General features: G+C 43.5%; 1 protein-coding gene across 1 annotated transcript in view; it reads left to right on the top strand.

The window, feature by feature from the left end:
- The first annotated feature begins 13,666 nt into the window (after positions 1-13,666).
- Positions 13,667-27,160, top strand: part of EPC2 (enhancer of polycomb homolog 2) — a 40,783-nt gene continuing 27,289 nt past the window's right edge. The window contains exons 1-2 of the mRNA XM_042877889.1: positions 13,667-13,848; positions 26,828-26,987. Of these exons, the coding sequence (XP_042733823.1) occupies positions 13,696-13,848; positions 26,828-26,987 (313 nt within the window). The 5' untranslated portion in view covers positions 13,667-13,695. The remainder of the gene's footprint in view (positions 13,849-26,827; positions 26,988-27,160) is intronic.

Below are 27,160 nucleotides of genomic sequence, written 5' to 3'. Positions count from 1 at the left end.
AATTAGAATCTGTCACTGGGTTTCAGGCTGTGAAGTCTGAATACAGAAAATTGATACAAAATATAGTGTTATAAGGCATGCAGCTGATTAAGGTCATCACTGGACTGGTGACTGACTTCCGTATTTGCAGTCCCAGGACAGAAGCAGAAACCTGATCTCTTAGCTGAGGAACATGCCTGGCAGTACTATTTCTAAAGCTCCTACTGCCTGCAGTATTGGGAGTTCAGTTGACTTTCAGAACAGCCCCAGCTGGTTCTTAACAAGCCCCATAGTGCTGCCCATCTTGTCCCTGAATAACATGGTATGTGTGCCTCCTTCACTGGGATTTACATCTTCAGAGGGCTTCAGCTATCCTCTCTTTTGAGCAGTCTTGATCCACAGCTCGATCAGCTACAGGCCAAAGGCAGTTGGTAAAGGTATTTCCCAACAAAAGCCACAATAAACATCACTTATTTTCTTGCTCATTTGTTTTGTTGTGTGATCTTGCTCAAATAAGAGCACAGACAAGCAACGAGAAGATCTGATTTTCAGTATTGCTTACGTTGTTGGGAGTATTTGCTTTACCACATTACAACCTCTTCTTGCTTTGCTGTCCAGTATTGGACAAGTAGTTGCTTTTCTGCATCACTGTGCAATAAATTATAAAACATTCTGGAGAAAAAAAATGAAATTTTGTCAAAGTTTCATCTTCTGCTAGGACACAATTTAGTGGAAATATCCTCTAACAGCTTGAGTTGTGCTTTCCCCTGCTACACTAATTGGTTTGTGTTTCAAAATATAAACCACTACGAATAATGATTCTCTCACGAATCCAGAGGTACCTCGTATTTATACCAAAGGAAGTTTATAATATTGAAGAAATATGTTGCATTTCAGTCTTCTCATGACAGCTGCAGCTGATTCAATCGTTGTTACTAAAGAATATCCACACAAGTCACCATCTCTGTCTTTTTAGAATCTTCATTCCAATTTTGCAAAAAAATTTGCCACCTTCAATCTCTGCACGTGTTACTGACCCTTCCTATTGATGTCAGCAAATGTCATTTGTTGATTGCATATTTCTTCTCAGTTCAGCTATCAGTCTTTGTTTTAAGATAGTTAATTGTTGCCATAGTTCTGATCTGTATTTCAGACAAACATATGTTAACTCGGTTTGTTGGAATTGACGAGTGAGGGTATATATTGGGAAGTGGTGTGGGTTTGAAGTGGGATTTGCTTTGATATTTCTGTGCAAATCCATGTGATAGCTCACTGACTCACATAGCTGAAAATAGGTAATGATATCAACTACAGAATTCTTTATAGTTGTTTCTTTTTTCTTTTCCTTTTCTTGCTTAGCTAGCTGCTCCTCAAAAAATTCAGGTCATTACTCAAATCTGTGCTTAGATTAAAATGCCAGATAGCATCGTTCTTACTCATTGATGAATCACACTGGAACAAATTTTGGTCCCACTGAACAAACTATGTGTTGGCTTAGTCATAAGTCTGTTTGGCAATCACGTGTCATGCTTCGATGAAGCACTTGCTTAAAATCATTACTTTGAAAATATATTCTAGAAAATTTGCATGTAGGAAGATTTAAGCCAGTTTACGTATTTAAGATTATACTAGATACTTCTCAAAGCAAAACTTGAGAACTGAAAAGCCTACCCAAAATACAGGCTCTGTTGTTATCCCCAGAATACATTTTGTGTTAATCAGAGAGGAATTAAAGGAGTTACAACTATTGAGCATAAGAATATTAATCTATCCTTCTAGAATACAATTAACTGCTGTAAAACTGAGTTGCTAGTGAAATGACCCGTTCTGTGCTGTTAAAGCATTCTCAAAACCTTCTCCTTACCATTCTTTGCTGGTTCTGTTATTCTACATACAGATGCTTTATTTACCAGGTACAGGTTGTCACACTGAGCCACGGCAGAAGAGTGAAGTCATCAGAGTAACCACGAGACTGCAGAGGAGGCTGAGAATCTCAGGCAGCTTCTTGCATCCCCAACAAAAGCAAACTTCAGGAGCAAAACAGAGAGGTAATTTAGTGGATTAAACTATGAACAGATTTTCACAACATACCTAAGCAGACTGCTGGAGATACCTGAAATTAAACGTGTTTCATCAAGTCTGTTCCTAAATTAATCGTAAGTATTGTTTTGTGGAAGTGTCTGGTAACAAACAGCTGCACTGGGTGTGGTGATGCCAGCCTGGCTGCCTGCCACTAACCACACCTACAGGAGCAGAGCACTCAGTATCCCCACATCCTGTGCCCTGGTGCTGCTGACATCAAATTGACCTTTCTTGAAGATTTTGATATTTTGCTTGCTGCTTTTCCTATGAAAATTGCAAACTTGCACTGAATCTTTCAACCTGTCACCAAATGGCTCTTTAACCAAGAGGGCTCTTGCACCCAGGATAACAGGGATTTATCTGAAATTGCACTTTTAAAAAATGGGCACATAAACTAGGAGATGTAAAGAAGAAAAGCATTCAAAAAAAAAAAAAACAACAAACCAACCCCATGAATCTTAAAAGAGAGTGCCTGTGAAATTTCATTGAAAGGAAGTGCAGGAACCATGGTTCAGGAACTGCTAGGCGCTACAATAACCACGAGTCTGATGTTTTCACTGAGTGTTATGAAGCTACAAAGAATAGATTCTGTGATGGACAGATGATGTTCAGAGTGGTGTGTTATAATCCAAATGGACTACAATGCCTCAAAACTCAGCGTGACCTTTAGGGAAAAGTGGCATCGCATCTGATGCTGTCGAAAGCAACAGCTCTTACGTGAGCTGGAGGAACACAGAGCAGCCCTGGAGCAGCCTTTCCCTGCAGAGGAAAGAATACCTGTGTTGTCCATCAGAAAATTAATAATCCCAAAAATGAGCAAAGACCTACGGTTTCTTTTTTGTGGTTGTCTTGTCATATATTGCATCTGTTCCCTTTCAAATTGGCAATCAGAGAAGAACAAACCATGGTGCCAGCAGGAAAAGAAAGCTGCCTGCAATACCATAACTTGCCAATTCAGAATATTTTAATATGCACTGAGTGACACAAGGGCACTGCTTTATTAATAACCCTTTGAGTTGGTCATCTCGATACCTGAAGTTAGAGTGAAACTCATGAATCTGAAACTCATCAGCACACAAAAAAATCAGGGTTAAACAAGTTAAGGAATACAAATATTGCTGCAGGACACCGAAAGCCCCATTCTCTGCAGGGAAAATTGTGTTCATAGAAACTCCTGGTGGTCGGGAGCTTGGAGAGCTGAGCATGCTGGTTATTTCAGCTTCAGCTTGAGTTTGTATCACACGTTAACCACAGATATCACTGAAGCAAAGTAAGACAGAAAATAAATAGGAAAATCTTAGGTAAGAGCTCCTTTCATGGTCACTCTTCCAGGAGAAGGTGTGTTGTTATTTTTGTTTCAGCTCTTATCAGAGTAAGTGATAAGTATAATAACAATATAATAATGCAACTGATCTATAAGAGCTTTTTGGATAGGCAAAGCAGCCCTGCATTCATAGACTGTAGAGGGTTTCCTCATCATTGCACACATTGCTCACTGATGGGCAGATCTGAGCTCTACGTTCAGATCCAGCTCATAGGTAGGATTCCATTAATAGGCAACAGATAATTTTGAGTTAAATACAACATTTTCTGATGGCTCAGCAAGTCCATCTGCATCTCGGATACTGAGTGGCAATGTCACCTACCTTAGTAACCACAAACATTTGGGCCACACCTGACAATGTGAAATTGCTTGTGAGAAAGGGAATTAGATAAAAATTAGAGGAAGGCTTGGAATCCTTCAGAACCAAAACAATAGTTAATCTTTCTTGTCTTTTTGCTTCAGATTTGTCATATAAGAAAAATTACTATTTTTTAACATTTCTTGCTGTGTATTTTCTGTCTCACAAATTGCTCTCATGCATATCCTTTCTAAAACTACTGTCTGTTAAAAATCTAATGAGGCCTAGGGGAGCGTTTTCTTAAAAATAGATTATAAGATTCTTTTCAAGCTCGTAAGATTCTTTTCAGGCTTAGGTAAGTTTTATATTATCAGCACTTTAGGGGGGAAAACAAAGATTTTGTGTGCCAGGAGTATCAGAAAGTTTGATATCAAATCTAAACCTGTGACATCAAGAAAAGCTCACAATTCACGAGCAAATGCTGAATGCTTGGGTAAACTGGAAAGGTTACCTTGGGCTTCTTAAAGACCTATGCTAAAACTCCAGCATCGTTTACTTCATACAATGGCAGTAATCTCCATTTCTGAATTTCTCCTTTGTTTCTATGAATGATTAGTGACACTATTCACAGAAGTACTGAACCAGACACTGTTTTGTCTTACAAGATTTTTCCTACCTACACTTGGTGTAGCCAGAAACTCTTGGTGTCCTGATATTTAATCTCATAGACGTTATTCAGGATGCCAGGATTAGAAATTCCCTATAATCCCTGTAATCAAGTGTTGCATATTGCACTATTACTAGAGCCTTCGTAGTAAGGCTCAGTAGCACAGAGCAAACCTTGCCAAAAGCTTTCTTGCATTACATCACCGTGCCTCATGGTTGGGTAACGCAGAAAGTGAAATGCCTGCAACTCGTTTTCTAGTACTGTTGAACAATGCCTGTCTCTTCAGATATGGTTCCACATGATGTAACTTACCTTTTCTGTTCTTTTCTTGTTTTCAGCTATTTTCAGCTGCTCCCATTCCTTATAGCTGCTCTCCTGACCTGCTGGTTGCCATGTACACATCACTAGCATTTCCTTTAAAACAAAAGAAATTACTTATGAAAATAAACACCACCTCTTCCTATCAATCATTTTTCTATGTACACTGAGTAGCTGACAATAGGAAAGCTTACTTAAAAGCCTAAGTAGAATAGTCAGCAATCCTCCCTCTTCACCAACGACCTGTGGTGGAACCAAGATCCTTGCAGTGCAAGGGGTGTTTCGGTGCAAGCACTTTCCTCATTCACCTGTAATCAGGTAGCACTGAGCTATCAAAAGTTTCACCATCTCAGCTTGCAGTTATCTAAACAGGAATGAAGGTACAGCAGCACGCACATCCTTTCACATGTCCACGCTTGCTGTGGCTGCTGTGTAACCACTGCTGAGACTCATCAGAGTGAATGCAGGCACAGAGAAGTGCTCTGCCCATGGGCTGCCTTAGCAGACCCCAAGGACTGTCTGGGTAAATCTGAGATGGCCTTACTGCACCACTCCAGCAGAGAGATAAATACATCAATATCTTACTGAAAATACTTACGACTAAACAATTTTTCTTCAGGGTTCTCCATTCCTATTTGACTACATGTTTTTATGGTAGTTGCACATACATTGCCTTGAATTGCCTTGCAATTTTCCACAGCTTTCATATGAAACTCAAACATGAAGGCATCACCTTACTTAATGAAGCTTAGTTTTGCAGACAGTGCTGTTATGTCCAAACACCAAACCCGAGCTCAGGACACGAGGAGAAGACTCTCCACATCCAACTTCAGGAATACGTAATCAGACTCAGCTGTATGAAAATACCCTCTAAAGCTCAAGTCAACGTGAAACAAAAGCTTCCAGGGGTGTGACTGCCATTACTCACACAGTGAGACACAAGTCCTGAACATCTAGAGATACCTTTTTTAATGGAACTAATTCCTCTCTTTAACTGCTCCTGGCTCTCCACCATTTGAGTTCACATCCTTATAATGGTGTCTCCCAAGGCAGGTGTCTCCTTGTGGTGCACCACACCACCCACCTCAATGGGAAACATGCTCCTCACTCTTTCAGAAAGGGTTTGACTGTATTCCCCCCCCCCCCAAAAAAAAAAAACCGGAGTAAAGAAGCTGAATGTGTAAGAAAGCAAACTTCTCTCATCTTTCCAGGAAATAATGGCACTTAATTCCAAGCAAATCCCTGAACTGAGCACAGCTCACAGCATTGCTCCTGAGGAAGCAATAGCTGGACTAGATGTGTGGCTTCCCTGGAAATGAGGCTTTGCATGCAGTTGTGTGTTTATCATATGCATACTGCACATGTATTGGGGTGTTTCTGAATCACTCATCAAGCAGGGAACAGTGAGCAGGAGAAGGAAATACTGTTTGCATAGTAAGAGCCTTCTGCATGTTTAAAACAGCCCTTTGCAAGGAACTACAGAAACCTGGAGCTCAGATACACTTCTACATCTGTATGTTCACTGCATAAATGACAAGAGAAGACTAAAAACTTCTGTTGTTGTGAATTTATGCACAGAGAATACAGTACAAACAGCACTGCCTCTGCACTATCCATTGTCAATGTGACACTTTCATTTTCCTTTTCACTTTTCTTGGAACCAAGCTAATATTTCTGTCTATAGTATCACAGCAATGGTGTTGAGAGACACTTGTTTTTCTCTGCTTGTTTTCGGTCCCATCTTCCAGAAAAGTGACATGCAACTTGCCTCTAATGAGCATTACATATGAAAGATGCCTTTCCCCACACTGCTGCTTCAGATCAGGCTGAACCAAATCCTGTCAGCCCCAGAACTGGGTGGGCAGGAAGAATGCTGCTGTTTCTATCAGCGTGACAAATGACTTTATCTGGACCACTGTTCCAGAAAGCAGTGCTTACTGTGATGTTTTAGGGGAGCATGCAGCTTTTGGAGCATTTCTGTTCCATGTATCTCCTGGTTTCTTACTTTTACTGGTGCATGCAAATGTGTTTTTAGAAAGCAGATCCACTTCTACCCTTAAGGTAAAATTCAGCAGAACGATGAAGGTTTTAAAAGGAAAGGGAGCACCCCACGCTGCTGGGGCAGTTTTTCACAGATTCCACTTTAGGAAAATTCCCTCACTGTTCTGGGTTCTGAATTAAAATCCCACAGTTTTAATGTTCTGTGATTCTTGGTTTTTTGGCCTAGCAATGCCACAGATGTACCTGGGAAGTGGCAGAACACGTGGGATTTTATGACTTCATTAACACATGCTGAGGAGCTCCTCAAGACACAAAAGATACCAATAAGATGTTGCATTTGCCTCGCAAGCTGCAAGATGTTGGGATAAGTTTGTGGACATCTGTAAAGTCCATTTTTCACGTTTTTCTCTGCTAGATTTTTCTGGGTGACATAATAAATGTCCCTTTGTAAGGCCTACTGTTACTTTCAAAACCTTAGCAGCAGGGATACAATACTCATTATGTACCAATTACAACAGCGATTTCCTCGTTCCAGGCATAACCACTGGTTTCCTCTTTACCAGTCGCTGCACTGCAAGGCTGCCTTGTTCCTGGTGGTAAAACAAGTTGCACTGAGTCACACAGCACGTGCCTTGCAGCAGTGAAAGCTGCGCTGCTCAGTGACCAGGAAGAGAGCAGCTCGGTCTGCTTAGTGCCAAAGGCTTTTTGTTTTCTTTGCTTTTGTTGTGTTGAGGGGAAGGGAGAAACAACAGGAGAGAGCGGTTGTGTGTCCTAAGAGAAATACGGATCTGTGCTGAGATTTCCTCATGTACTAGAAGAGGGTTGGTATGCTATGCTATACATCTCCTCCTGCTCACTTTCATATCTTGTGCTTAATGACACAAAGCTGTTCCCTCCAAGCCACGAGGCAGCCTGCCCACCTTGGTGTGAGCATCTGAGGCAGGAGACTGAAGGGAACACGTCATATCTTCACTGCAATATCCACCATGCCACGTTGGTGCTGCTGCTCTGGAATCTCCTCTCCACTCTGATGTGTCCAACACCAAAGCAGACACCACTTCACTCATTTTTCAATGTTAAACAATGTCACATCCAGGCTGGATGTGGCTCTGGGCAGCCTGGTTTGCTGGTTGGCAACCCTGCACACAGCAGGGGGTTGGAACTGGATGAGCGTTGTGGTCCTTTGCAACCCAGGTCATTCCATGAGTCTGTGATTCAAATATGTTCAAATCAGTGGCGATTGCTGTAATTTCAATACACGTATCCATTTTGAGCCATGAAGATCCTTATTCCAAACACTTTGGTGATAATATTTTAGAACACCTCTCTATATTTAAATGCAGGAGTTTTGCTGTATATTCGCTTTTAAGATTCCTGTGTTTCTGAGCCGCGTTAAATGATTTTGGCTCATGATTTTACTTGATGCTCTGCATATCCTCTGTGCAATTGCTGTGTGACAGAGATGGATACAGGCATGTGAGCATGAAGAACAAATTTCAGCTGATGCAGTAAACATTAATGTCTTTACAAGCACCTAAGAATGACCTCTCTTAAAATGAATGTTTTCGCAACCCTAGAGGTTGATAGCTGTTGGGCAAACTTGTTTTTCTATGAAGGCTATGTCATCTAAGAAAGCAGTGTGTCATTTGGCTGTGTACTTCTATGGAGGATAATTCTAAGACAAATACATTTGATTTCATAATTGTACTGCTGTTAACTTGCTTGCTGAATTGGGTCATAAAAGACAACAATCTCAGTAGAGTATACATTTCTCTTTTGACTAAGGATCCACAATAGGATTACAGTAAGAAACAACTGCCCAGGGTTCTTTAATGAATCAGTGACCTCTCTGAATACCTTTGCTAATCTTCAGACAGAAAGTATACTTTCCTTTTACATCTATTTCTTGACAAAGATATTTTTAGTATAAAAGTAAATGAGGAGCTTCCTGCTGCTTTCTAGCTCGAGAATCTTTCATCATTTTACCTTCCTGCTGTAGTTTTGGGAATCAGCTATTTCCATAGCTTCCCTTTTATTTAGTTTTATATGGTGCCCGTTGTTGGGATGAAGATTTTAACTTAATTTTCTAATTATTGTTCAGCTCTTTAAATGCCCCGAGAAGCTATTCCATACCAGATTTCACATTTTGGCTGATAGGTTTTGGTAATCTTAAAGAGGAAAACGTGCAGGGAGCCAGTTCCTTAAAGCCTTTGAATAATTTGAAATAGAAATGGTTTGGAACAGCTGATACATTGAACTCCAAACATTAGCCACTAAGAATGCTTAGTAGCTACTTTGATCAAGCTCTTTTTCCTGACAAAACTCCCTTTGAAATGAATAGGACAGAGGTTTCTTTCATTTCAATAGGAGTTCTCAGACCTAGGGAGAAAGAAGGACTTCATAACCTTTAAAAAGACTCCCCTAGTCCATTCATATATCTCCTGGAAAGCTCAGCACTTTTCCTTGTGCTGAAGTTACTAAGCCAGCCTCCTGGCTGCTTTTAGGTTCCCTTCCAGTGAAGCTTTACTTAAACATGAGATCCAAATACTCTATAATGAGGCTGCTGCTGCTGCTGCTACCAAGACAGGAATCCCGAATGTACAATAGCTGTATGAGTGACTTTGGAAATATTTGTTAATGGGATCATCAGTATCGCTGTCACAGGCATTTCTCCACATCCTCATTGTGAGGATCTGGAATGCTGCAGAACACAAAGATAATTTTCTGTACATTTCCAATCTTGGGGGTTATTTTTGAGTATTTACAGTCAAGTCTTCAGCATCCTAATACTCTCATTATCTTTCAAGACTTCAGTCATTTCTAAGGAACTACTCCATGCCTTTGCAGAGGCCATTGACCACTGCTGGCTATCTGTGTTTCTATACAGTCCACACATTTCTTTAAAAACATCTGGTACTCACAAGGAAACAACGTATAAAACAAATAATCATTACATGCTCATGACATCACATTTCAATAACATACACTGACAATTCTTCATGTCACCATAATCTTGACATCAAAATTTTGGCTTTTGCTTGATGTGACACTAATGATCCAAGATGTACATTTCATCAATGAAAAGCAGCAGAAAACACTTGCAAATAAGCTGCCAGATATTACAGTTCTTCAGGCAGCTATGCTGTGAGCAAGCATTCCTGGTGCTAAATGTTATGCAGGTGTCTGTAATTAATTGTCACAATTCAACTGCTCAAGTTTGAAATGTTGTTCTTTGGGGCTCTTTTTCGCCATCAAAAGCAAATTTTCTAGAGGTCAGGTACTGCTCACAATAGTTTTTATTGCTTAAATTATTCAGAAAACCTGTAATATTTTACAGGATGAGGAGATCTAAGGATGTACAGAAAAGATGTATGGTTCTGGCTTAAAGCTAAGCTACATGAAGTATTAATGTAAGTTGAAACTTTAGTTTTGGGCATGTTCAGATATATGCAGTGGCTTTTTGAGCTACATGAAAAAACTCCAGCACACTGCAGGGCAAAGTTCTAAAAGAATTGCATTGTTTGTGGAAATAAAATAATGGGATGAGTTCAGAACTAAGAGCCACCTTAAGGGTAAATACGTTGCATTTCTGTTCTTTTGTTATTGCTGTTGTTTAAGCGGTGGAAAAGAACAAAATGCACAGAAAAAGGAAAGTCCTTGTCTTTTAACTTCTTGAAGAAGTATTTCAGGAGGAACTGCCTGTTCCACAAAGCTAACCTCACCTTATAAAGCATGTTATCTCTACAGCAGGGCTGTAAGAGAACCCACATAATACAGAAAACTCAGGAACCATGAGCTGAAAATGCACTTCATTTTCTTAAAGCGGAATTCATCCCCCTTTTAGTTTGTCAACTGTGTAGGGGAAGTTCACATTTGAGTGCAATTTTAACTACCTGTTTTAACTTGTGAAGCTGGGTCCTGGCAGGTGAGGTCGAATGCAGTTCATCCTTTGCTTTAAACACTCAGTTTAGCAGCTGATAATTAAGACAACTTCAGACAGTTGCCCGGTGTGGGCACAGTCACAGTATTTTCATTCTTTAATTAGATCATCATCAAAATGCTAACCTAGCTTCTGAGCTTCCAAGAGCTACAGAGCTCTCTTTGCTACCACCTTCATTTAGATGAAAGAGTTAATATCACTATCCTTATGACAGCTTTCAGTTTCTCAGACGCAGCTGTTGGGCTCTGATTGTTCTAAGGAAGATGCACAAAAGTGCTGTTTCCAGCTCAGGATTAATTTCACTTACAATCTCCTGATTGTTGTTGCACAGTAAGACTGAAAAACTAAAGCTGTTGCACAAGTGCACTGCAATTACTCTTTGGAAAATGGCAACCATCTGCCTCTACCAACCACTTGTGAATCACTTTGGTGATAGCAAACCAACGTCAAGTGTTCGAAGTCTGGCTGCTTCCTATAACTACTGAGCTAAAAACTACAGAAATGTTAAACATTCCTGTAAAGGGGAAGATTGCTGAATGCATCTCACACAAAGTTTGGGCTACTACAAGCAAGACTGGTGTTGAGTTCTGAACTGCTTTACGATGTGCTTCTGTGTAAAAGGGTGTTAATTCCAATGCAAGTCAAGAATTGTCTGTGAACACAAAAATGTTTAAGGGAATTATAAGTAAGACTTACTAGACTGGGATGCACTATCACAGCTCTCTTCTCTGTTCCTTTCCTCATCAATTTAAAATTTCATTTGTTCATATTTGTACTACATAACTGAACATTAACCTGATGCCTTCATAGGAGTATCTAACATAATTTTCAGATTTCTTTCCCAAGATAATTCTGATCTATGTGACATAAGCACAAAGTTATTTCTGCTTTTTTTTCCTCTTCTTGTGAGTTAGTGCATTTGTTCCATCTTCCTTATCTCTCTCTAGCTGACAGAATTCATTATTCTTCATTTTGTAAATCACACGTTTATCAAGAACAGTATACACTTTCTATATAAAACCACACAGATAACAAATGCATAAGGTAACCAAAAATCAACTGCACTTCAGAGACTAAACTTGTTTGGACAATCTTTTGTGTTTGTTTTTTGTTTTTCTTCTAAAAAAGAAAAATGGAATAGAATCTTAGATACAGTCAACACTGTACTCCAAAGTGTGACATGGTCAAAGCTTATCAGCCTAACAGTGTCAGTTTATTCCGGGGCCAGCATATTGCAGTGACAACCCCTGCAAGAGTTCTAAGGTGGAAAGAAGAAAAAGCAGCCCATCTGATCTCAAGATATCAATATTTATGATGTCAATATAATATGGAAGTGATGATGTATTGGAAATGTGACGGGCTTTGCAGATTTTTTCACACAGAGGGTGGTGAGGCACTGTTACAGGTTGCCCAAGGAGGCTGTGGATGCCCCATCCCTGCAGGCATTCAAGGCCAGGCTGGATGTGGCTCTGGGCAACCTGGTCTGCTGGTTGGCGACCTGCACACAGCAGGGGGTTGGAACTGGGGGAGCATTGTGGTCCTCCACAACCCAGGCCAGTCTATGATTCTATGACTCTATGATAAAGCAATATATTGGGTAGATGTGAGAAGATCTGGGACACCGGAGGACTGTGGCTTTGTCTGTATGGGGACTTGGGCTTAGTCTCTCCATGTTGAGGACACTCTTCAAAAATTTGGATGCCTTGTTCCTGTTTAGCTGTTCCTGTTTGTGTATTTTGAAAGAGGGAGAAAACAAACAGGAGCAAGGCATTTTTACAGCAGAAGAGCACAAGCGAACACACTGCTCTGGACATGCAGACAACACAAAACAAGAAACTCTGTAATTTGCAGCATGTGGAACTTCCGCACCTCTTCAAGATTAAATCCATGCAGAGAGTACTACATGAAATCCTTGAAGGAATATTTTTGAACGGGCACGAGTTTGTTTCTGAAATGTTTGTCTGTAATATTAACTGGAGTGTATGGCTTTTACCCCTTCTCCTTCTGCACAGCATGTGAGAGCTCTGAGGGCAGGGAGCTGCAGGCAGTTTAATTTAATCATAGAACATCCCGAGTTGGAAGGGACCCACGAGGACCAGCGAGTCCAACCCCGTTCCCACAGAGCATCAGTCAATCCCTATGGCTGAGGTTGGTGTCCCAGCTCTCCCTGAGCTCTGGCTGCCCTGGGAGCTGTGTCCTGCCCACAGCCTGTCCCTGATATCCATCCTGAACCTCCACTGCTAACTTTTGTTAGCCTAACTGTATTTAGAAATGTGTTTTAATCCCAAAGTACAAGGAAGGAGCACGCTCAGGCTCACTACCAGCAGCTTTTGCTAATGCAAATCCTGACGAGTGTCACTCACTGGTCTGACCCCAAGAAATCACAGCCTAGGCAGCATGTGATCGTCCCAGTTTTCCCATTTGTTAAGTTAAAACCGAAACAAAACACCTTTAAAGGTAAAAATGCGGCACCTGCAAAACTCCCTGCAGTCCTTCACTGTGAAGTAGAGCTGCTGAGGGGCACGGTGACTGACTGACTGACTGACTGACACTGACTGGGCGGGCCGCCTTCCCGCTGTCTCAGCGCTACCCGCTCCTTCGGGCCGATCGGTGAGCCGAAAGCCCACCTGGAGAAGAGCGGAGCCCCCGGGCTGACTGAAGCACGGAGAACCGAAGCATCCACCCGCCCTATTCCTCCTCGGCTCTCCTCAGCACCGCCTCTGGCTGCGCGCGCAGTGCGGCCACCGCCTCCTCCCTCCTCCCGCCTCCCTCCCCCCGCCCCCCCCTCCCTCCCCCCCCCCCCCCCCCGACTCTCGCGGTGGCTGCCGGGATCGCTGGCCGCTTTGGTTAATGTCCGCCCTGTTCGCCGTGGTGCAGGGGGAGGATCGTGCGAGCCCGGCGCGGATCTAGGGCTGCGGGGCGTGCGCTGTGAGCTACGGGCGGCCCCGCGGAGAGCTGTTCCGGGGCGGCGGGACCCTCCATGGTGGTGCGGGCCGGGTGCGGGAGCGGCTGGGAGGCGGCGGCGCGGCCGCACTGAGGGCCCCCCCGCCCGCCCGGCCCCGGGGTGTTATTGTGAGGGGGAGACAATGAGCAAACTCTCCTTCCGAGCCCGGGCGCTAGACGCCGCCAAACCGCTGCCCATCTACCGCGGCAAGGACATGCCCGACCTCAACGACTGCGTCTCCATCAACCGGGCTGTGCCGCAGATGCCCACGGGGATGGAGAAAGAGGAGGAATCGGTAAGGGAGCCGCGCAGGGGGGGCACCATTGTTTATCAGACACCCCCCTCCCCTCACGGGAAATAGGCCATCGGCATTCACCAAGCGCACTACGCACGCTCCCCGCCGCGGCGCTGCACGGGTTTGACTGGGCGCTGCGCAAAGAGCGCAGCGTAAACTGCTGTCCGACGCCGTAAGCGGGCCCTGCTCCGCCATCTTCTTTGCGTCCCGACTCGCGAGTGTTTTGATTAGCGGGGGGAGGCCTTTACGCTAGCGTAAGAAGGAGGAAGGCGCAAGGCGCGTCTCTGAATGAGCGAGCGGGCGCAGCCGGCGTAGCGCGCTTCAGCCGCTTCTCTTAGGCGCGGGTTGCGGGTCAGGCGGCGCGTGTGACAGGCGGCGGCGTGCCGCTGCCGTGCGGTCGGCTGCGGGCTCGTCAGCGCCGGGGCTTTTCAAGCCAAGCGTGCCGTTAAGTCGGGTAAAGAGAAGCTTCAGTTCGCTCTGCTGGGTGTTTTCGGTGACAAGCGGCAGCTGTCTGTCCCGCAGCTGTGCTCCGCGCCTCGCCGCCGGCATCTGCGCGGCGCTGTGTGGAGGCGCGGGACGGGGAGCAGCGGAGCGGTGCTGGCGGCGCGGAGCTTCTCGCAGCCCGGCTGCTGCCTCCGGTCCGTGTCAGACGTGGTTCGTTCGAAATGACCGCGTTGTTTTTGATTAAACGGTGTTTGCTTGCTCGCCCTTCGGCTGCCCGGCTGCCCGTGGGCTGCCGAAGTGAGGATGAGGTTTGGGTTGGTTGCTGCTGTATGGATTTTAGTTTGGGTTGATCCTAAAGCGTTGTGTCTTTTTTGTAAGGAGAGGTGTGCTAAATTCCGCCAGGCTGTAGGAATGGGGGTTATGGAAGATTTAGGCTGGATTTCAGGGGGAAGTTCTTTCCTATGAGAGCAATGAGGTGCTGGAACAGCTGCCCAGAGAGGCTGTGATGCCCCGTCCATCCCTGGAGGTGTTCAAGGCCAGGTTGGATGGGGCTCTGGGCAGCCTGGGCTGCTATGAAATGTGGAGATTGGTGGCCCTGCCAGTGGGTGGGGTTGGAGCTTCATGATCTTTAGGTCCTTTCCAGCCTGGGCCGTTCTGTGGTTCTATTCCTGCCCTGAAGCGTGGCTGTGGGGTTATGTTCTGCAGGACTCTCGATATGAAGCAGTCAGAGAAGCAGCAGAGAGGTGCAGTGTGAGATACATTATCAGGGCTCGGTGTTCAGCTGTGCCATTGATGGAGAGTTTGGGGTATTGCTGTGTGCTGACTGCTCTGTTTGTGGGGTGGATCTCAACCCAGTGCTGCACATACAGTTCTCTGTAGATTTCTGTGTTAGTGGCATGTAAGGCTTTTCCAGGTATAGATGGCTGTAGTTAAATATATGAGAAGTTCACTTCAGACAGCTTTTTTTTTTTTTTAATAGAAATATTGCTGTTATTCATAGGGAGTTTTGGGGGAAGAGAGCTGTTCATTTGTTCTCTTCTGACGTCTCCATTACTTAGGGGTCTTGGGGAATGGTTTTAAATTGAGGTAGGAGAGGTTTAGGTTGGATATTAGGGGGAAGGTTTCCACACACAGGGTGGTGATGCACTGGAACAGGTTGCCCAAGCAGGCTGTGGATGCCCCATCTCTGCAGGCATTCAAGGCCAGGCTGGATGTGGCTCTGGGCAGCCTGGTCTGCTGGTTGGTGACCTGCACACAGCAGGGGGTTGGAACTGGATGAGCACTGTGGTCCTTTGCAACCCAGGCCGTTCTATGATTCTTTTTTGTATGCTCAGCCCTCTGCTGGGACTGCACCCATGAGAGCTGTTGGGCGGCTGGTGTTCACTCACACACACGGCTCAATGATCTCAGAGCTGAGGGCTGCCTCAATTGACTATAACTGTATTTACAAATTTTCAAGACCTAAAGCTGCTTGATGTATCTGCCTTGTCTCTTACAGCCCTGTTGCTCTAGTAGAGGTGTATGACTTGCTCTGTTCATGATTGAGTTTTTTGCATTGAAGAAAGCCCTCCGGTTCACATCTTTTAATTTTTTTGTGTGTGATTTCATTCTGATTATCTTTAAAGTAGTACTATTATTTGGTATGCCAGCTTAAAGTTGGCGGTGATTCATTGTTATCACTCATTTCTAAAACTCTTTCTGAAGTTTATTTGGATAACAAATTAAAGCAGTGTGGAGTCACTGTGGTTGCAGGCAGGGTGCTGGAGCACACCGCTGGTTCTCACATCTGGAGTGTGGGTGTGAGCATCGTTATTGGACTTTTGTTTTGATCTGATCTTGATGAAAATCCCAGAATGATTTCCATGTAAGTATCTTAAAGATTTATGAGCGCTCGAAGCGTTTTACAAATCAGCAGCTCTTCTCGCTCACGTGGAGGTTCTAGCTGTGAAGGGATTAGGCTTCTGGTGTGTAGTATGTTTGTGTTATTGAGTGTTTATCATTTATCCTGAATTAAACCTGTGTAGGAAAGCGTGAGGGTTCTCTAATCTCGTGTAAGAGGGAGCTCATAATTAAGCAGAAGTAGGAAGCTGTCCTTTTGTGAGTTTCAGGTACTGTGTGAGCATTTTGTAGTGCTTTTCTGCTGGTAAGAAATGTATCTCACGAATCCTTCCAACTAGAAGCGGGGAAAGTTGCAGAGCAGAGAAGTCCTTGTGTTATTTCTTACTGCCTAGCTATCTGTTTTTTGACTGAATGCGTGGTAATGAAGAGCATTCTAACATCTTCTGGCAGAAGAATCCTTCTTAATGAGACACACATTCAGCCTGAAGTCTTTCAGAAGTGAATTTAACTTTGCTGGATTTGTTTGGAAATGGTGGCAGTTGATAGGAGTAATAATGGTGGCAATTTATAGTAACTGGATTGCCTGGTACCTGAGCACTCACCTCGAAGTTCTGGTTTGAGCGTTGCTCACTACAGCGGAGTTTGATGCTGCATGGCAGAGCTGAGGGTGTCTGGGGGGGAGGAAGTGCTGAAAGGCAAAGTAAGGACATGGCTTCAGGTTATTATAATGCTGACAGTGTGGATGGGAAGTGAATTTCATGCTCGGTTTCTGTGTGGTTGCCTCAGGATGCTCTTTTACTGATTGTACACTTAATGCTCAATTTTGAGTATTTTTAAAGTAAATTTGAATGCATTTCTTTTTTGTTGCTTTCTCTTTGTTTATATTCTCTCCATCCCTTTGGTAATTCAGTTTCATTGTAGCACTGGAAACTAGGGTTCGTCACCTGGCTTGCAGTGCTGCTGAAGCAGCTCACTGCTCCTCTGAAGATAGAAGCATTTATTTTACTCAAGTCACTCCTTGTTTGGATGCTTCTGCTGATGTAGAGTAACACAGTGAACATTTTTGCTGATACATGAATAGAAAGAGTTCAATCAGAAGCACTTGAAAATACGTGCATATAGACCAGAAGGGATCATTAATTTTATGGCACATTAAGGAAGTTGTGCACCCATCCTGCATTTGCATTTCAGTTTGTGCATCCTTATGCTCAAAGAGTTCTCCTGATTTCTGTTTAGTAGATGAATTTATGGTTGCTTTATAATATTGCTGTAGAGGGGCTTTGTGCTGCGTATGTGAACATAAACACATGGATGTTAGTTGCGGGCTTCAGGAATGCTCTGCTTTTGGCCTTCCTGTCTATTGTTGAAATCTTACATGCTTTACAGATCGTGCCCTTTTTTGTTCATCGTGTTTATAAGGAGATGGATGAGGTTATTTATTACAAGTGACCATCAGCATAAAAGCAAGTGGCTTCATTTGGTACCTGTTCCTTGAAGTTGTGCTTCCACTTGCTTTCTGCAGTGAAATCAGGGAGTATGGAGGTGTGTGCAGCAGTTCCTCTGGTACTGCTTGTGTTTCCTGGTGGCACTCCAGGTGTGCTTTGACATGGTTACTGGGAAGCATGCTTCTTTTACAGCTGAGTTTGTGTATGGAAGTGCTGCAGGTGATTGCTTTCGGAGCACAAATAAATAGCTGTCACTTAACACATTTATACTGAGCTAACCTGTAGGAGCCTTAAACAGCTTCAGTTTGTCAGAGGGAGGTCAGCTTCTGTTGCTTGCTGTGCTGCCAACCCGTTTGGCTTCTAGGAAAATGCTTCAAGAAAAGCAGTCAAGTAATGAGGTGTTGATCAGAAGTCATTACCTGGTGCTGTCTGAGACACACAGGCTTGAGGAGCACTAGAAAACTAGGTGAATAAGTACCTTAATGAACATCACATGAGAAGAGTAGTTAACTTAGATTGGAGAAAAAGAATGCTTAGTTATTTCACAGTTAAACTTGTGAAACTCTGATACCCTAACTGCATGTCATCTCTGCCTTCCCATTGCACCTAGAGGAGAGTTTTGCAGTCTGTTTGCTCTTCCATCGAAGTGCTCAGTCTTTCATTATAAATCTTCTTACTCAGATTTGAGTGGAGATGCTAGCAGTGTCTGTTTTCTGTTTTCAAGCTGCTGCAGCTGTACCTTTTCCCAGATAAAGTGACAGTCAGCTTTTTTTTTTATTCATTCCTTAGCCGGTGTGCATGTATGCTGTGGAGCAGATACCCTGTGAGCTGCACTGTGCTGTTTAATGATCAGAGCAGTCTGGTAGGAAGTGTGCATTTCCCCACTGAAGGATCTGGATGAGGGGAAAAAAAAGGGACCTTTGGCCTTCCCAAGCAGGTATGCAGTTTCAGGAATGAGAACGCTCTTAGTTTAAAAAAATAAAATAAAGAAAAAATAAAATTAATGACAGATCTTATACATATATATATATATATATATATATAATTTTATTTTTATTTTTTTAACAGAAATTGGTGTGGCTTTTTGGTGATTCAAACTGTTCGTAAAGAGCAGTCAGCACCTCTTTTATCTACTATATTAGTTCAGGTAGGTTAGAAGATGAATTTCACTTTCCTAATGCTGGATTTAAAACAGCTGATCTTAATATGCCATCAAGCAAATGTCATGAGATAATGAGATCTCTGCAGATACCATCGTTCCATGCCACCATTGTGCATGTCAGAACAGGTGAGACCTGTGCAGAAGTGACTCCATGTGTGGACAGAACCTATTCCAAATTTGAGGTCTGTGTGTGGGGTGTGTGCTCATAACCTGCAGTCGAACCCTCCACGTTGTTTATGAGGGCTGTGTAAAATAAAGAAGATGCCAGGACACCTCTGGCTAACGTAGGGGGTAAACGAAGGAGAGCTGAAGTCCAAACCACACAAATATTCTGGAAAACAAACAGAAAATCCTGAGAAGGTTTTTCAAAAGTCTGAGCAGAGCAAACCCAGGAGTCTGCATTTCCCCACAAAGCAAAGACAGCAGACTTCCTTGGGGAAGGAAGAAATGGGCTTTGTGTGGTTCACACCAAAGGCTGAAGTGCAGGTGGGGCTGCATTATTCCCAGTGTAAGTTAACTTCTCAGTTTGAGTTCAGCACCTTTATGTGTTTAATTGTTTACCTATTTACTTGTCTTTGTGTATATTAGGGGGCTGATGGGATTACCAGAGTGTTTGGTGGTAGGTAACATAACACCGTGTTCTAATCCTTGCAGATTTTCTTGTTTTAAGTTCTGTTCTCTTTGTAAAGCTTTCCTGTCTTCAGCTCTTGCATGTTTCTCCCCCCACTGAAGCGCATTGAGTCAAACAGTGCTGTTCCTTGCAGCTGCACTTTCCAGCTCAGTTTCCCAGCCATTATTTCAGTTTTCAGCTGTCATTTTCTGTCCCTGCCTCCAGTGCTTTTACCTGCAAAATACTTCTGTGGCCAACAGAAGCTTCCTTTCAGTCTGTGACTTCTACTTTTTAATGACCTGTTTGGTAATTTCAGCCTTAGTGCTCTCTAGGCTGGGTTTTGTTAACTGTGGTTAGGAATGAAAATCCCTGCTGATGGGCTCGGAGCCCATCTGAGCAGTCAGTTCCCTGTGACCTGTTGAACTCAGCTTTTCGTTTGCTCTGGGTGTAATTATGCGGCTGAAGGTAAACAATACAAAGATTTGCCCTTAAAACTCATCATCAGTTTATTAGGGCTTATCACATTAACACCTATCAGCTAGCCAGTGACAACTGCTTCAAGTATAAGCTCAGCCTGTGACAAATGTCAAGTGATTTATCTTTCCACGTGCTTTCAAGATACAGCTGAGCCTGTCTAACTGCTGCCTGCAGCCAGTAGGTACCCTGCATCTCCCTGCTGCCTGATGCTTGTTTGCCTGCTTCCTCAGGCTTCTCCGAGAGCTGAGCCCCATCCTGCTGCCTAGCTGCCAAAACCAAGTGCTGTGTGCTCTTAGGGGAAGTGGTGGGAGCAGGTGGGGTAGCATGCTTGGGAGCAGAGGAGCTTGAGGCTGCTTTCCCGAGGTTAAATGGGTTCAGCCCTATCTTCACACCGCACTCCTAGTTTGGATTAAGTTGCATTTTGGCTGCAGGGTGCAGTCCTTAATGCCAGTCCACAAAATGTGCCTGAACTCATTTGGGTGTCAGGCTGGGAGTGGTAGGATCTGGGGAGCTGGCTGTTCACACCACAGCTTTACACAGGGCTTTCCCTTGCAGGTAGGGCACTGCATGGGAGGGCTAGTGAGGAGGCTTTGCAGTTGAGGCTGTGCTCTGTAACATCTCTAATGTAGGTAGGGATATTTTTTTTCCCCTTTTTTTTCAGCTTAAGGGAAAGAAATAATTGGGGCAGCTGCAGGGGAGGTGTGATTTTTGTGTTGCTCCTGCTTGGCAAAATTCAGCAGTAGTCAGCTCCGTGCAATTTCCGTGTCAATTGACATTAGTTGAGATGTCCTGTTTGAATAATTTAAATCAACAAGCATTAAATCTGCTTGTATTAATCTTGTTTTTAATTTTTTTTTTCTTTTTTCCCCACAAGAGATCATTTTGATGGCTGCTGAACATTCAGGAGGTTATCTGGAATTTATTTTGCCAGTAAAGCTAATACACCATGCCTCAGTTTTACTTCTTTGAGCAGTTCTGTGCCTTGGTGTATTCATCAGATTCTGACTTCACCATTTCTAGAGAAAAGTAACACAGTGCTTATGTAAGGTTTAACTATAATTTTATTTAGGTGAGATGAAAGCTATTGTTAACAAAGATCAATTGCAGAAGTGATATTTGTGTAACAAGTAAAGGAAATCAAAACTCAATTATTGCTCCTAAAGGAAGTGAGAAAAGGGGTGGAAAAGACCTCATTTCTTCCTTCTCTGGTGTGCTCCACACATCCCCAGTACCTCCCCAATCCACCTACTTCAGCAGTGGTTTTCTTTGTGTGTTCTTACATCTGTGTCATTTGAAATCCCAAGGATTGAGGGCTTGCATGGTGTGCCCTGGGAGGCCGTCCTCCCCTTTGTTACATGTCAGTTCCCTGACACTTCTCCTTATCACTGAAGGATTGTTCCCTTCCTTTTATCTCATCACATCCCCCTGTGACACAAAGTCGGTGTATTTATAAGTGTTTTCTGCCCCTTTTCCATGGTTGGTTTCTGTTGTTACATTTTGATTTGTCATTTGGTTATCTCAACGTTCTACCATTTCTGTTGTGGAGGCTCACACTTCTTGTCTGCCAGACCACCTTGAATTGCATAACAGAGGCAATTTATGCTTGAAAGGCTCCTGGTGGTGGTTCTTATGTAGTAGGAATTTATTTCTGGGAAAAAAGCAACACAAGAACTAAACATGGAGTTTGGTGAGAGAGCAAGCAAGTAAGCACCTACTTCTTGAATGCAGAAATGGGATCTGAAACATCCCAGGTAATTGTGTCTCTGAAGAAGATAAAATTGCTTTTGTACCCAAGCTCCTGGTAGCTCCATTGCTAGGACAGTAAGCTCTCTTGACACCAGGAACAGTTTTATTTTTGTAATGCATGTCTGTCATGTTAGCAGCAGTAAGCATTCCTACCTCTTGATATCCAGCTTGAGAACAAGTAGAGGGGAAGGCTCATTGTGAAATCCCAGTCTTATAAATACTATTGCGGGATAATCTCATTAAAAAAATTAAGGATAAGACACGTAGGTGTTCACCTCTGCATTTCTGATTGTCTGACTTGGGCAATCGGTTACACTTGTGGAAGCACTCTTTCAAGAAAATAACAGTAATTCCTTGGTTGCAATTTGTTTGCAATTTTTTCTAGTGTTACAGCTGTTATGTGCTGAGCGATGCAAATGTATCACAAGCTGCTAAGTGAATACACTTACTGAACGTTAAACTGTTTATAACAGTTCTCTCTAAAAGGGACGCAATGGCACCTGGAAACAAAATGCTCCTTTTTTTTTCCCTTCCTTCATTCTCTTTCTTTTCCCTTTCTTCCTCCAGCTCCTTTGCAGACCCATGTATCTGGATGCCAAGCGTTGTCCAAGGAAGTTGAGCTCACTCAGGTGTTTCTCATGGCCCTTGTGTTGTATCATTTCAGCCTCCATCAGCATCTTTGAGGTGGTTTCCAGGGGGTTTGTCCCCAAGGTGCACATGGAAAGAGAGCAGCTCATCTTTGGCTTCCAGCTGTCACTGGTATTGCTTTGTGACATTGTGGGTCATGAAGCTGGAGAAGGGAAGACAATGACAGACGTGTTGTTGCTGATTCTTTTTTTTTCTTTTTATTGGTCCTTTATTAACATGGACAAAAAATAGAGTGCCTTTTAAGTAGCTAAATAATAAAAATCTTACGCAGTGTGGGGATTTCTGTGAATCTGTGGGGTGAAATCGTGCAGTGTGGTTCACATTGCTGCCCTCCTTCATTGGGCTGTGTGTAGCAGCAGCCTGTTAGTAATATGGTTTTGGTTTTTTTTCCTGTAGTCCTGTAATCTGGCAGTGAGGAAGGCAAAACAACATGGGGAGTGGGGAATAATTCTTGTGAAAGAAGAAGTTGGGGGAGTTTGCACTGGGAAAACACGGCCTGGCCAGCAGAAGAACTTAAGTGGTTTTGTGAGCACTTTCCACCTGCAAGCAGGGAGCACCACGCTGTCTTCTGCTGGCTTTTTGGAGCTGCTTCCCACAGCCAGCCAGAAACCCTGCATGGCAACTGGGGAAGGAGCTTTGATCCTGTAAAGCACCCTGCTTTGGGTACAGGGTTTGGATGCTGTGTCTGCCTGGCTCTCCACATGGCTTTGTAACAGAGAGAACCTTTTGAGGAAACCATGACCTGAGGAAACAGCACAGATGACTGAACAGATTCTGTTGGATCAGGACCAAAAAAAGCCCAAACAACTCGATATGCTAATTCACTAAAGTATTTGCTTTTCAAAATAAATTAGAAATGAAGCTGTGAGTTTCTCTAAGATACTTGTTGCTGTCTCAAGGCTGAAAATCTCTGTGGTGTTTTCGTGCTGTGTATGTGACTGTTTCAGGTAACTGCTTTCCTTCCCAGGGCAGAAAAGGGGGAAAGAAAGGAAAAAAAGGTCTGTAGGCACCCTGGCTTTTTTGGTACCTGCTTGCTCTTCAGTGATGAGGAGTAGAGGAGTCAGTGCCTGTGGTTCCTGAGGCAGGTAGGGCTGTCACTTACAGCAAGGCTGCACTTCGGTTAGCATAGCCTTTGAGCTTCAGATCACTGCTCTTTAGGTGCTGTTTACAGATGTCTCTGAAACTTTTTGTTGGAACTGTGGTTGAGACTTTTCAAGGTGAGCCTGCTGATCTCATACCAAAACTTCTGTTTCTGAATGCGTACGTTAAATATAAAAATGCTCACTGATAGCAATTCCTGATTTGCATCTGGTGTTGGGCAAATCAACCAACTAGACTTTGGTAAGATTTACTCATGCTGCTTTTGTTTCTTTTAATTCCTTTTTTGGTTGGAGGTAAAAGGGAAGGTGGCTCTAGGGTTAGCAGAGAAGGAACCCATTCAGAGTAGCTGAACCTGTTACCACATTCACTTTCCTTTGCCATCGTGCTTACAATTGCAGTGGGCTGCAATAGAGTCAGAGGCACTTGCTTAAGAAGAATTGATGGTAACAGCTAGGCTGGGGTGTGCTTTGTTCCTCTTGGTAACATTTCTGTCCTTAAAGTCAACTGTATTCGGAATACCTCAGGTGAATGGTGTGACCTGAAGCTCTGTAGTACTGCATCATGCTGTCCCAGGTTTGCCTTTCTGCCCTGCAGGGTAGATACAGATGTAAGCAGGTGTGATTGTCAGATTAAAAATGTATATACAAAATCAAAAACAACAATAAAAAAATGGGACAAGTAGTCTAAAGGTGGTGACACAGCTTTTGTTTGGAAGTGCTTGGTTGTTGCCTGCGAGGTGTAATTGAAGGGATGAAGAAGGGACCAGTTGTATTCAGTATGTCCTGAAGTTGTTTCTCCAAGGGAACTGTGTCCAATAAGGAGCTGCTTTTTACAGTTTCATGATAAAGACAAAGATCAGCTTTTCAGTGTGAGGATGGTGTTTAACCAGAGGGAGATCCAAACACGCTCAGCCAGAAAATTAGAGCGTTTATTGAAAGTATGATGAAAGTATTTCAGGGGAGTGCTGTGGGAAACAATCGTGTGAACTTAAAGGATAAAGGACTTTTTGACAGATGTTCCTTTTAATCCCCACGGCAGCACGTTCTGCATTTCCTCTCGTGCTCCCTCAGTGTGTGAGAGCTTTGCATCTCCCCTGCTGCAGAGCCAGGTACAGGTGGTGATTTCCTTTCAAGAGAAAAAGAAAAGTGGGCAAAAGGGTGCACTGTGTGTTGGTTGCTAAATGCATTAAGACCTTAAAGACTGTCTTTGGGTTGAGTCAAGCCATTTAATTAGACTCATTGATTTATATATCTTCAGGGTACATTTGAACAGAACAGTTTCTAGGGCTGGAATTTGTATTTTCCTTAACTTCATGTTCAGTAGAAAGTTATTTCAGTTCTGATTGCAAAAATGATATAGTGTACCTGTTTCTTTGGAAGCTCTACTGATTGAGTGACAGTAGTGCTTCCAGAGCTCTTTGTTTGAAGGCTGTGTCATGCTTGAAGACATTGTATAGTGAAGTGAACACTGACACCTATTTTCAGCCTTTCCTTGGGAACTCCCTGCACACCTACCAGCAGTGTTATGGAAACTGAGACTGGAATTACTCATCTGTGCTGTTCAGTGGGCCGTGGAGCAGCTCGCAGAGCCTCAGCACGCTTTGAGTTTTGGTTGCTGTGTGCCCTCCTTTCCTGCTTTCCATGGAAGTGAATCCTTATTTACTCATCTACTCGTTCATTACCGGAGGCAGCAGTTGCACAGGCAGCCTCCATGTGCCCTCTCTGCCAGCACTGCGCTGTGCGGTTAGCAGGCGACTCCAGGGATGCCCACAGAAAACAGCTCAGTAATGAAACAAATTTTATTTCAGCTGAATTACCTGCTCAGCACTGTGAAGCTTTCCCAGACAGCTTCGTGGTTGGAATGACAGATTTATTCAGCGTGTTTTAACTCCAGCACATCGCGCCAGATACGTGATCACACTCCGGTCTTAATTCTGGTAGCGTTCACTTGGGAGCCTGGTGGTTTGATTTAATGTTGCTTCATCTGCTACCGGAGATTCCCGAAGCTGCTCTTCCAGTCACCAATTTGTTATATTCTAACTTTGCAGAAATTGCGTTATTTTCAGTTCTGCAACGTCTTAATATTTAAGAGGGTGTAATTCATTTAAAAAATCATCAGTGTATTTTTAAGGATAGGCTTTTGTTCTGTGCTCTTTTTGTAAATTATGCTCTGCTGAATTAAAGAGGGAGAAGTCTTGTTCTCGAGACGATTTCTGCATCAGACGTGGTGCAGAATCTGCTGAAGCTTGGGCTGCTCTGCTGGGGATGTGTCCCATATGTGAGTCAGGGTGATCCCTGCAGCTGCGGGTGAGGAGGGTACCCTCAGGGAGCCAGAAAGAGAGCACCAGAAGCTTTATTGCTGTTTATGAGGGTGGATAGAGTTAGGACAAGGAGGAATGGTCTTAAACTGAGACAGGAGAGGTTTAGGCTGGATATTAGGAGGAAGTTTTTCACACACAGGGTGGTGAGGCATTGCAACAGGTTGCCCAAGGAAGGCTGTGGATGCCCCATCCCTGCAGGCATTCAAGGCCAGGCTGGATGTGGCTCTGGGCAGCCTGGGCTGCTGGTTGGTGACCTGCACACAGCAGGGGGTTGGAACTGGATGAGCACTGTGCTCCTTTGCAACCCAGGCCATTCTGTGATTCTGTGCTTATTCTGCTCCTAACAACTGGTTGAGTGGGAATGGCTGGAAGATAACCTGAAGCCCCTGCAGCAGGCACAGCAAGGTTGTATAGGTTGGGGAGAGCTGAGCTTTAGAGTGGATTTCTGAGTTGATTTTCTGCTATGTCATCTCTTCTCTCAAATTTTGGAGCTGAAAGTGAGAGCACTGCTGTCCAGGAAGACTGAGGAAATGGAGGAGGATGCTTGCGGTCTCCTGGCTCCTTGAGAGAAGAGTCACTAAGCTGCGAGGCTTTCACCTGAAATGATTCCATGGCAGTTCTGTCTTCTGTCCTGTGAGAATGAAGTGATACCTGTTTAGGGAGTCCGTGTTTTCCAGTGATTCACTTTGAGGATGCTTTGTCACTTAACTGTCTGAACTTCTAAAGAAACAAGCTCGTAGGAACTGCTGGCGAAATTGGAACGAGGGGATTAGCTATTCTTTTGATGTGATACTGTTTGTAAGAATGCTTTAAAGGACTTAATGTATATGCTAACTGGTTTTACATACATTTTCTACATGGTAACTTTTAATGAGTTAGGGAATCAGAGCTGGTATGAACCAAACGGGTGTTTTGTGTTGTTGGAGTGACTTTTTCACTGTCTGGTAGAAGGTTTGTGCTTTGAGCAGTTATCTGTTCAGAGCTCTAAGATCTGTTAGGCTCCTGGGTGGTGGAGAATCCATCTCTTGTCACTAACCTGAAAGCAAACATCCTGCTGTCCTCTAAAATACGGCGAAGCCTGACTCTCTTATCTGGAATTTGCGTACAAACCTGAGGAAAGAGTAGGAGAGTGGGATGACTATCTTTGTAAATACTCTGTAAAATAAACTCTTCACTTTGTCTTGCAGGAACATCACTTGCAACGGGCTATCTCAGCACAACAAGTTTTCAGAGAAAAGAAAGAGAGCATGGTTATCCCAGTTCCTGAAGCAGAGAGCAATGTGAACTATTACAATCGTTTGTATAAAGGAGAATTTAAGCAACCAAAGCAGTTCATTCACATTCAACGTAAGTTTCTGAATGTTGGTTTTGTGGTTTTTTTTCTTCCTTTAATTCAAATTAACTAATCTTCTTTGTAAGAAGTGAGCTTGTAGCTCAGGGACCATGTTGCTGTAATTTGAGTAACTGAGAGAACTCAGAAACCCGGGGGGATCTGTGTATGTAAATTCCAGTTTATCTTG

Source organism: Lagopus leucura, unplaced genomic scaffold, assembly GCF_019238085.1.
Source record: "Lagopus leucura isolate 7727_CA_CO unplaced genomic scaffold, USGS_WTPT01 Super-Scaffold_100019, whole genome shotgun sequence".
Taxonomy (NCBI): Eukaryota; Metazoa; Chordata; class Aves; order Galliformes; family Phasianidae; genus Lagopus; species Lagopus leucura.
Note: the sequence above shows the minus strand (reverse complement) of the source record. Positions and strands in the feature narration are given on the sequence as shown.